The sequence below is a fragment of the Mustela putorius genome, unplaced genomic scaffold (assembly GCF_011764305.1).
Source record: "Mustela putorius furo isolate JIRA1106 unplaced genomic scaffold, ASM1176430v1.1 tig00000056_pilon_pilon_pilon, whole genome shotgun sequence".
Classification (NCBI taxonomy): Eukaryota; Metazoa; Chordata; class Mammalia; order Carnivora; family Mustelidae; genus Mustela; species Mustela putorius.
In genome coordinates, this window is record NW_025421263.1 from 1,439,438 (window position 1) to 1,451,665 (window position 12,228).

Here is a 12,228-nt window from a genome sequence, read left to right on the forward strand (position 1 = left end):
TACTACTCAAAAACCATGGACTAAAATCACAGAACAGATCCTCATGTCAGGAAGAATTCATTTATTTCATAAACTTTTTTTAAAGGATCTATTTGTTTATTTGAGAGAGGGAGAGAGAGAGAGAGCATGAGCAGGAGGGGCAGAGAATGTGAAGCAGATGCAGCATGGAGCATGGAACCCAACATGGGGCTCAATCTCATAACCCTAAGATCAGACCCAAGATAAGACCAAGAGTCAGCTGTTAACTTACTGCACCACCTAACTGCCCCAAAAACTTTTTTTTTAAGATTTTTTTTTTTTTTTTTTTTAAAGTAATCTCTGTGCCCAATGTGGGGTTTGAAATTACAACCCTGAGATCAAGAATTATATGCTCCGGATGCCTGGGTGACAGTTGGTTAAGCTCTGACCCTTGATTTCATTTGGCTCAGGTCATGATCTCAGGGTCATGAGATCAAGCCCTGCATCCAGCTCCACATTGAGTGTGGAGCCTACTTAAGATTCTTTCTCTCCCTCTGCCTCTCTGCCTTTCTCTCTCTCTCCTTTCCTCTCTGTTTTTCTACCCTTCCCCACGCTGCTTGCACACTCTCTCTCTAAAAAAAAAAAAAAAGAGTTGCATGCTCTATCAAACTGGGCCAGCCAGGCACTCAGGAAGAACTCTTTTAATGTGTTATATGCAAATGAAAACCTCAAAAGGTTATTTGATAAAAGGGTCATCAAGAACCTGTAAACACTGCTTCTCCCTCTGCCTCTGCCTGCCATTCTGTCTGCCTGTGCTCGCTCTCTCCCCTCCTCTCTCTCTGATAAATAAATAAAATCTTAAAAAAAAAAAAAAGAACCTGTAAACAGGGTACAAAAGTATAGACTTTCGGCTGGTTTCTGTGGCCTCAGTGCTGTCATATATACCAGAACCCTGCCCTCACTATGAGCTTCAAGAATGCAAGGACTAAATTAATTCTCCTTGCTATCACCTTTGTTTCTGTGATTCTGAGACAGTGGTGCCAGTCTAGTCAAACACTGCTCTTTTGCCCAGAATGACTGGGCAAATGACTGCCCAGAATGACTCCAGGTGGAACTGGACCACAGTAATGTGTAGGTTTTACCTACCTAGGACCTCAGATGCCTCAAGGGTTTTCTCTTCAATGAATGTGTTGTAGCATTCCAAAGCCGCCAGAAGCATGTCCATCCACTGCAACACAGCTCTCAGGCTGAACGGCCCTTGCAGATGGAAGAGAGTAGGCTGAGCAAGAATGCCTGACAGCCGATCACAATCTCCTCCTCCCCCCTCAAATATGTTTATGAGAAAGGAAGTATCTTTGTTCTTGAGAATATCCTTCAGCCATAAAGAAGGGGATGTGTTGCCTTAAAAAAGAAACAAGATTAAAACACATATAAATAACTTTCACATAATTAAAATTAATCTAGTCTTAGAAATAGCATCCCCCAATAGTAAAAAAAAAAAAAACAAGAATTAAAAGTCTGATATGTTAACAAACATAATCAGACCAGAACAAGACTGGTAATATCACAGTATGTCACATATAGTTTCCATAAGAGTCCCATATAAAGTACCTACCAGAGCAGCACCATTTCTGAATAAGGGATAATCTGCTTTTTAAAAGATATTTTTCCCTTAGGTATTAATCATTTTCTAAAGGAGAAACACTGAATTGTATTTTGTATGCTCTGAACTCAGGGACTCTCAAAAAGTCAAATCATCCTGATTCTAAAGCAGTTAGAGAAGAATGCAAAACACTAATGTATTTCTGATGTAGTAAAAAGAAGAAATAGTTTTCCTACTGTGTTAAAATACACCTATCAGCACTATATAAGTGAAAGATTTAATATCATCTTTTCCAGTTTGCTTTAGAGAGCACTATTAAACATCCATTATTTTCACTAAATATTGAAAAAGAAAATAAAGAATAAAAATATTATTTAAGTTCTATCGTGAATGTTAGCTGAGTCCTAGAAGAGAAAAAAGGACAGAGAGACAGGTGTAGAGAAAGAAGATGATAAAAGGGAACATGGGGACCAAGAAACAGACCTGGGAAATCACATCTGGATTGCAGGGAACTGTCCCAAATCCCTGCCTCCTTCTCACTCTCCTCCTCTGAACGATGGCTGCTGTCACCATGGCTTTCTGTCCAACATGAGTCTCAGCAGTCCGAAGCCCTTGACACATGTCCTAGGGAAATGTCTGTACCTGTCATTATGGTCCACTGATCTGGGTGTTGCCTAGCACCCCCAACAACAGTGTGCATACAGGACACAGGACTTCTGATCTAAAGAGACACATAACATTGTCCCTTAAAAACCACCGTGGGTGGGCCCCTTTGTGGCTCAGTAGGATAAATGTCTGACTCTTGATTTTGGCACAGGTCATCTCAGGGTTGTGGGATCGAAAGACTCCCTGTGTTGGGTTCCACACTGGGTGTAAAACCTATTGAAAATTCTCTCTTCCTCCACCGCTCCCACCCCTTCTTAAAGAAAAAATAAATAACACACAAACACAAACCACTGAGGGCAGCACTGTTTACAACCAAGACATAGAAGCAGCTCACGTGTCCATCAACTGATGGGTGGATAAGGAAGATATGGTATAAATATTACTCAGACATAAAAAAGAGTGAAATCTTGCCATTTACAATTACATAGATAGAGCTAGAGAGTATTATGCTAGGCAAGTAAGTCAGAAAAAGACAAACACCATATAATTTCACTTATAGGTGGAATTTAAGAAACAAACAAAAAAACAGAGGAGCCTAGGTAGCTCCATCCGTTTAAATGTTTGCCTTTAGCTCAGATCAAGATCCTTGGGTCCTAGGATTGAGTCCGTTGGGCTCCCTGCTCAGTGGGGTCTGCTTCTCCCTCTACCTCTACCCTGCTTATGCTCTCTCTCAAATAAATAAAATCTTAAACAACAAAACAAACAAACATATGGGGGCAAAAAGAGGCAAACTAAGGAACAGACTCTTAACTATGAAGAACAAACTGATGGTTACCAGACAGGAGTGGGGTTGGAAGGATCAGTTAAACTGGTGGTGGGGATTAGGAGTGTACTTGACATGATGACCAAAAGATAATATACAGAAGTATTGCATTACTATATTGGATACCTGAAACTAATATGACACTCTATGTTAACTAACTGGAATTAAAATAAAAATCCTAGGAAAAAAAAAAAAGAAACCACTGGCGGAAAAGATAGCAGAGAGAAAGGTGGATGCAACATTGGAGGGCAGAGAGGAGCATAGTGAAGAAATGTTCATTCCTTTTATACAAAGTATATTTTGGCAGCAGGGCTAGGTGCACCTACTACTTGGCATCCTTTGTGTAACAGAAATTCTGAGAAGCAGAGCTCTACTTATCTCATTGAAAATATTCGAGGTCTCTACTGTAGGCAACTGAGAAGAACAATAGAAATGTCTGGGTCAGTCAACCTGACATCACTAGAAATTGCATGTGCTGCAGGAGAGTCAGAGATCCAACTGGGAGGGAGGTAACGTCTGCCAACTAGTAGTTCCACCCATATAATATCTGGGCCAGTTTCATTTAACAATAAGGAAAACATGCCGCATGCTTCCACCCTATCCAACCTTCATGGACTTTATAAGCATGTTGTAAGAATGACAACGTGTAAGACTAACTTTATTAACTAAAAGCAATAAGCAAATATAAAATACTAGTGGTGTTTTTTACATAATACTCTACATTAAAAATCCAAATATACAATACCAATATATATATAAAATCATAGTAGACAAATATAGATAAATATTTCTAATACAATTGCAATATATGCTATATAAATCTATAGCATATAACATCATAACACATTCCATAACATAACACAATATAGAATCTTCTAAGTTTTAGAACTATACCAAATAATTATTACCTCTTCTTCTATGAGAAAAAAGCCCCAAAGTGGTACTCCACCCTATTTTCTAAAAAGAAATGGCTCTTCCTCATGTTCTGTAGTGTACCATAACCTTTCTTATCCAGACACCATAGCACCATCTTGGTTCCGGACTCTTGCAACGTGCATTCCACAGGGGGAAGACAGGGCCTCAGTCTGTCCTGAGGCAAGTTTCCCCACACCTACACTACCAAATCTTGGTCTGGACTTAGTGGAGAATATAGAACATTTATTCCTATACTAAAATTTTCAGTAATTATTTCAAGTCTATAAGAATAGTGTAATGAATAAGAATAAGAATAGTGTAATTGCTTAGTGCAATAGTTACTAAAGAGCATAGGTTCATTGATTTCCCTTAATATCACAAAAATCTGAAATTATTCAGATTTAGCAGTTTAGCGATTTCTTATTAATCACATGGTGAAATAAAACAACTGCATTATTTTACTAACTATTTACTGAATATCATGTTAACAACTGCACTGGTTATCCAACCCTTCTTCATTTCCTTTAAATGAGATAAAAAAGCAAAAAGGTAGTAAAACAAAAAAAAAAAAAACTGAAAAATCCTAAATTTGCTTCCTCTGTATTGTTTGACATCAAAATAGAATTTTATTCTTGCCTTCTATAAATCTTCGAGAAATGTACACCCCATAGTTTATCCTTTGTCATACAACTGATCTATAATGATTATTGAACATCTTATTTTTTTATTAGGAACATATTATTTGTTACATTCATCTCAATAAAGTTACACTTTAAATAAATACACATCTCTTTTACTACTAGTAAAAGCAAAACCCATAATTTATAGGACATAAAGATCACAATACCTGGCAATAAAGGAACAAATTTATAAAAGAGTTCTATAGATTTATGTCGACATTCTGTTTGGGGCCTCCCACAGTGGGCTAACAGCCATTGGACCACATCCAGTAAACACAATGATGCTGCAGGTGGAAATCCTCTAAATAGAGATAACATACTGTATTTAATAAATGCCCAACATTTAGCATTTGGCTGACCCAAGAATCTAGAAACCATAAATTCAAATTTGTCAAACTAATACATGTAGAAACTTCATCAAAAGGCATTCAATTTACTTTTAGTATATTATCATCACTAGTAGGTCCTAAATGCTGCTTACCTTCATTTTTTTTTTTATCTTGAGGGAAAAGTTAAAAAACATTTCTTAAATCAACAGTACCAATATTTTCATGTTTCCTTTTCAATGTACCATAAAACAGAGGGGGATTTGAAATCTAAAGCAATGTTTCTCAAACTGTGGTCCCTGATCCAGCTCCATCAATATTATCTGTAAACTTGGCAAAAAGTGCAAATTCTTGGCCCCACCCCAGACCTACTAGGAAGATTCTGGGGGCAGAAACCAGGAACCTGTGTTTTAACAAGACCTCCAGGTAATTCAGATGCATGTTTCAGTTTGAGAACTAGTGATCTAGAGAGGTCAAAAGTTAACAACAGGATCTGAAGGAAGCAATTTGGAAAAAAAAAAACCAGAAAAAATATTATATTAATATCCAATTTATATGTGCCAATGCTTCTGCAGAGTAGTAGCAGCAACCAGATTCCCCAGACATCCTGCACAGATCTGGAAGGGTTGATGCATGGCACACCCCATCCTTTTGGAGAATGAGACCTTGCTAGAATGGAATTAACAGTGAAGACTGGAAACCACTGGTTAGTAAGCCAGCCTTGGCTTTGGGTAGCTTCATTTCATAATTCTGTAATCCCATGACTGTCAAAATGCTACTATTTCAATATTTCAGTTTTTATATTTCAAATTTACTCCATAATAGTTCATGCATTCTCTAGTCAAATAATTCCACATCAAATTCATATTCAAAATTAGTGCAGATAAAATAAATGTCTGTTATAAATTTATACCTTAAACTAAGCATTTTCAAATACAAAGTTTTTTTGTGTCCTAGAAAAGCCCTATTTCCATGCTTTCCTTGTTTAGAAAATTAATTTTTTATGCTGCCACACATTCCTTTCAAATTCTCTTTTACTACTGAGAATTAGTTTTGTTGGGGAAGGAAAAAAAAGCAAGCAATATCACCTACCGTGGCCTACGTCGCTTTTTTACTTTGTTTAAAGATACATGCTTCTTTTCAATGATACGCCTTAGGTGATCAATGGCATCACAACATTGTTGAAGCGTACCTGTTCTCAAGTATAAAAATATATTTCCAAAAGGAGACATATAGCTGATTACTATTAATAAAATGGCATTATAAGTTTATTGACCTAGTTTTTTAACTAAAAAGGTAATTTTACAATAGAGTTAATATTGTTTCATCTCTCAGAATACAAATTTTATAAATAATGTACATTGTCCCAAAACAAAAACAAAACCTACATTTAAGATTGCAGGATAGTAGAGTGCACATGCACAAACACACTCACAGCAATACTGCACCTAATGAGAAACTGCTCCACCAGCCCCCAGCTAGCCAAAGTACAGCCTCACATAAGGGATTTGAGGTGGAAGAGATTCTACAGGCATCACGAAACTCACAGACCAGGCCCATCCTATTTATCTTAATTTAAGGCTATAGTAAAGGGGCATAAGTTCCCTGACCTCCCCTTCTTCTTATGTAAGTTAAGCCATATTATAGCTTATAATACAGCTATTGTAGAAGAACCAAAGTAAATTAGTAAAACCATCCACAGACATCCCGGGTTATTTAGGAAAGGAGCCTTAGAGAACTTGAGTTCTGTAACCAAGAATAAGCTCTTTCTATGCTTTGAATATGTGGCAGTGACTTTTAGGAGTTAAGTTTCACTTGTTGAAAAAATTCATCTATATAAGCTGTCAAGATAAAGCAATTTTAAACTCTTTGATGACAAGAGCTAAATTTTAAGCATTTTTACCCATTGTAGGCTACCATGAAGGATAATAAAGCTCAACTTGTCTTTTGAAAAAATAAACAAAATAGATTCTAGATAAGTGAAAACAGTTCTGCTACGCATAACTATGTGACCTAGATCAGTCACTTATATTCTCTGGGTAAGATGTCTAAGAAGACTTTCAGCCCAGAAATTCCAGGATGTTCATAATACCTGCTGGACAGAATGTAACTGTAAAGACAACAATTTATTACTCTCTTGGCTACTTTAAGTCTATTTCTGACTTATTATTTTGTATTATTTCTTAATTATGGTCGAAACAGCTTTATCACAATCTTGTAATGAGATCTATTTTCCACGTTTCAAGCTCGCATCAGTGAGACATTGGCACATCTCAGTGGTTACTGCACCCAGCTTTCTTTACATGGTACAATTGTACATTCTCACATTTCACATCATCGATGAAACTGGCTGGTTTCATTGGAGCTGCACAATAAAAATGTCCCACCTGTCCTGGACAGGATCTCTGACAAGCCAGGGGTCAAGCTCAGTGGCCACCAAGGGCACACCCTGGAAAATCTGTGGGCCTTCAGAGGAGGTGGGCATTAAAGAGGCACCAGTGGGGAATATCTCCCCTTCACACTTACCACGCTAAATGGGAGATGGGAGAAAAAACGCTACTTTATGAGAGACCTATTTGAGGCTTAACCTCTGAGTAGAAAAGCTCTTAGAGATTTGTCAGACAAACAGAATTGGTGTGCAAACAAATAGCTCAGATAAGACCTACCTAAAGATTTCTCATCTGCATGTGCTAAGGCCAGACTTTCCAGATATGTAACCAAAGCTTCAAACACAAACTGTTCTACCAGAGACTCTTCTTCCCTGTAAAATAAAGAATACTGAACCTCACCTAGAAAGCAGGAGTGATAAGGGAAAAAAGTAATGTTATCAAAGAATACATAAATTTGTTTTTAAAAAAATGGCTCAAATGTTTTGAAACATAAAACAACCTAAAATACTTCTGTGAAGAAGAAAATTTCCTCAAGAGCAGACCAAAAACTACATAAAATAAAAGAGGCAACACTGGCTTTTTCTCTGCACACAAGGACCCTTCCATCTGTAGAACTACTCACAGCACATAACCTCAGAACCACTGTTCTAATCACACTTCTACACACCTCATTAAAATTAATAGAAAAGAAGGTCTCATACCACATCCACATTCTTTCAAAATAAAAGAATTTCAAGTGCTCTCACGTTATCCAAAAGTCATCAATAGTAAACATGAAGCCTTTTACAAGCACCTCAGGCAAATGAAAGTAAATAATTCAATTAACAGTGTCTGTGGACCATGGATGGGTGAAGGGCAGAGGGCAGACCTTTCCCTCAAAAATCTGCTCTTTAGTAACACTGGACACTAAATGATTAAGTATAAAATGACAGGACGAGGCACTAAGTCTCAGAGGAGATCACAGAAAAGTACAATTTGGAAGTTCTACTTGTGTGATGAAGTGCTGGGTCACTGCATGCCCCACTGGGAAGGAGCGCATTCCTGGAACAAACAGAACTGGAGTGACGTGCTCAGGACGGAGAGCACATAGAACAAGAATTAGTTTGTCCTAATCAATCAATTAATTCATTAATTAAACACGGTCCTAGTTTCTTTTTTTAAGTTTGAATCCTAGGAGGGGCAGGGCCTGTCAGAGTTCCACAAGCTCCACCTCTCCCCTAGTGTCACATGATCTGACACTAAAAATAAAGGACATTACTGATAAATGTGTGGTAGAGACAAAGACATGGAGGCAAGATTAAAAAAAAACACAGGAGACAGAGAGCAAACTGGCAAAGCTAGAAGAAAAGGTTCATTTAGAAGAGCAGTTTGTGATGAGACTGCAAAAGTTGGGGAAAGGGGTCTTGAAAGGCCAGGCTGAGTATAACGGTTTTTAGCTTACGTTATTAACACCAACTAAAGAAGGTTAAGTAGAGAAATGACATAACAAAATGATGCCCTAGAACTGTTCTTCCAAGGTGTACAAAACAGTTCGTTAGCATGCAGAAAGGAAACAACAAATCTTGTTTTATATTATTTAACATGCAAGATCTCAAAAAATTGATCTCTCCTGCCCCTTTTCCCAAAATCCCAAAAGATTTATTGTTGATCCAATAAATCAACAGTATCCAAAAAGGAAGACACGAGACGAAAAGGAAACAAATTATCAAACACAGGGAAGAAGTACAGGGGACAACCAAGAGGAGAGGCAAGGAGACCCAGACATGACAGGTTGAGTAAGCACCCAAGAAAGAGGCTTGTTAACAGTGGTCTCTGCCAAAACACCACAGTATGGATTTTTCAACTTATACAGAAGATGTCCCAAATTCCTCTCTTAACCTGGCCTACTATGATCAGGTACTTAAAGTTCTTCTCCTGTCCATGTTCAACCTGGATCAGCTGACAGTGCTCATTTATACCACAAGAGAATTTTGCTTTGACATGCTCCTGACACATGGAGGTGGACCAATGGGAACTGAGATTCAGAAGTTAACGGGCAGTCCACACTCTTAGACAATATTTCTCCCAGATGTCAGTGTGGTCTATTTCACACCATTCTGGAGTCCTCTGTTTCCCCAAATTAACATGAACCTTGTCACTCTAATTCTTTGGAATGGGCTCCTGTAAGCTTTCATGGAAGCTGATACCAGTCTCAGTATCCTCTCAGGAAACTCCACCTAACCATGAAAACACTGACATTTACTGCTTTCCAAAATCCAAAGTATGTCACTTAAGGTATAAACATACAAAGGGAAACAAAAAAGACAAACAAAGGAATAAGTAACATAAAGGAAAAATGATTAGTTCAGAGAAGAGGAAGGTCTGAAATACTGAAAATACTCCATTATTTAACATAGGTAGTGAGTATACGAAAACTTTTTTTACTATTAAATAAACTGCACAGTGTTTTTTTTTTTTAAACCTGAGGCATACTTGACATATATTATATTAATTCCAGGAGTACACATAACAACTCTGTATTTGTATACATTATAATCTGATCACCACAGTAAGTCTAATTAACGTTGAGTACAATACAGTTACAAAATTTTTTTCCTTGTGATATGAACATTTAAAATCAACTGTCCTAGCAACTTTTAAATACGTAATAGAGTATTATTAACTATGGTCACCATACTTATAGGCGTACCTTATAGGTACATGTGTACCTTATAGGCACACCTCAGAGATATATCAAGTTTGGTTCCAGGTGACCAAAATAAAGCAATTACCTCAACAAGGGGAGTGAAGTGAATTTTTTGGTTCCCCAGGGCATATAAAAGTTATGTTTACATTACACTGTATATTAAGTGCACAACAGTATTATGTCTACAAAATGTATATACCTTAATTAAAAATACTTCACTGCTAAAAAATACTAACCATCTTCTGAGCTTGCAGCAAGTCATAATCATTTTGCTGGTAGAGCGTTTTGCTTTGATATTGCTGGCTGGTATTGAATGATTAGGTTGGTGGCTTCTCAAGGCTGGGTGGCTGTGACAATTTCTTCAAATAAGACAACGGAGAAGTTTGCTGCATAGATCAACTCTTCCTTTCAGATCCTATTTCTCCATAGCATGTGATGCTATTTGGTAGCATTTCACCCACAACAGAATCTCTTTCAAAACTGAAATCAATCCTCTCAAACCCCACCACTATTTTACCAACTAAGTTTATACAGTATTCTAAATCCTTTATTGTCGTTTCAACATCACAGAATCTTCACCATAAGTAGACTCCATCTCAAGAAACCACTTTCTTTGCTCATCTACAAGAAGCAACTCATCCACTGAAGTTTTGTCATGAGATTGCATTAATTCAGTCACGCCTTCAGGCTTCACTTCTGATTCTGGCTCTCTTGCTCTTTTCACCACATCTACAGTTACTCCCTCCACCGAAGTCTGAAACCCCTCAAAAGTCATCCATGAGGTTAGAATCAACTTCTTCCAAACCGCTGTAAATGTTGATGTTTTGACCTCCTCCCATGAATCATGAACTTTCTTAATGGTGTTTAGAATGGTGAATCCTTTCCAGGTTTTCAATTTACTTTGCCTAGATTCATCAGAGGAATCACTCTCTATTTATAGCCTTATGAAATGTATGACTTAAATAAGGAGACCCGAAAGTCAAAATTACTCTTTGACCCATTAACTGCAGAATGGATATTGTGTTAGGAGGCATGAAAACAAATCATCTTATGGAATCTCTCCATCAGAGCTTTTGGGTGACCAGATGCATTGTCACCAAGCAGTAATATTTTGAAAGGAATCTTGGTTTCTAAGCAGTAGTTCTCAACAGTGGGCTTAAAATATTCAATAAACTAGGTTGTAAACAGATGTGCTATCATCCAGGCTTTGCTGTTCCATTTAGAGTACAGGCAGAGTAAATTCAGCACAATTCTGAAGGGCTGTAGGATTTTCAGAATGGTAAATCAGCACTGGCTCTAACTTAGTCACCAGCTACATTAGCCTCTAACAGGAGAGTCAGACTGTCCTTTGAATCTCTGAAGCAAGGCACTGACTTCTCTCTAGCTATGAAAGCACTAGATGGATTATTCTTCCAGTAGAAGGCTGTGTCACCTACACTGAAAATCTGTTGCTTAGTGTAGGCACCTTCATTAATTATCTTAGCTAGATCTTCTAGATAACTTGTTACAGCTTCTACATCAGCACTTGCTGCTTTATCTTGTACTTTAATGTTATGAAGACGGTTTCTTTCCTTAAACCTCATGGATCCTCTGCTAGCCTGGGACTTTCTTCTGCACCTTCCTTACCTCTCTCACTGCCTAAAGGGGAAGAGAGTTAGGGCCTTGCTCTGGATTAGGCTTTGGCTTAAGGGAGTTTTATGGGTGGTCTGATCTTTTATCCAGACCACTACAATTTTCTTCATATCAGCAATGAGTCTGTCTCACTTCCTTTTCATCCATGTGTTCACTGGAGTGTCAGATTTAATTTCCTTCAAGAACTTCTCCTTGGCATTCACTACTTGTCTTACTTAAGAGGCCTAGCTTTTGTCCTATCTTGGCCTTTGATATGCCTTCTGCACTAACTTAATCATTTCTAGCTTTTGATTTAAACTGAGAGATGTGTAACTCTTCCTTTCACTGTAACACTTAGAGGCCATTGTAGGGTTATTAGTTGGCCTAATTTCAACATTGGTGTGTCTCAGGAGCCGGAGGAGAGGGAGACAGGTGAAGAGCCAGTCGGTGGACACTCAAACACAAACAACATTTATCAATTAAGTTCACTGTCTTATATGGGAGCGGATCATGGCACCCCAAAACAATTACAATAGTTAACATCAAAGATCAGCATCAGAGGGGGTCCTGGGTGGCTCAGCTGTTAAGCATCTACCTTCGGCTCAGGTCATGATTCCAGGGTTCTGGAAC

At 37.8% G+C, this 12,228-nt stretch overlaps 1 protein-coding gene across 7 annotated transcripts in view; it reads right to left on the bottom strand.

Annotated features, from left to right (window-relative positions):
• The window catches only part of PRKDC (protein kinase, DNA-activated, catalytic subunit), a 249,288-nt gene that overhangs the window by 173,436 nt on the left and 63,624 nt on the right, over positions 1-12,228 (bottom strand). For 6 of the 7 annotated variants that reach the window (XR_006607272.1, XM_045081811.1, XM_045081746.1 and 3 more), the window contains 5 exons: positions 10,224-10,346; positions 7,578-7,672; positions 6,004-6,103; positions 4,753-4,886; positions 1,105-1,359 (listed from right to left, as the gene is read on the bottom strand). Coding sequence is in view for 6 of the 7 variants with exons in the window: in XM_045081811.1 (XP_044937746.1) it covers positions 1,105-1,359; positions 4,753-4,886; positions 6,004-6,103; positions 7,578-7,672; positions 10,224-10,346 (707 nt within the window). In the remaining variant the exon portion in view is untranslated. The remainder of the gene's footprint in view (positions 1-1,104; positions 1,360-4,752; positions 4,887-6,003; positions 6,104-7,577; positions 7,673-10,223; positions 10,347-12,228) is intronic. The other variant, XM_045081785.1, reaches the window with a different exon arrangement.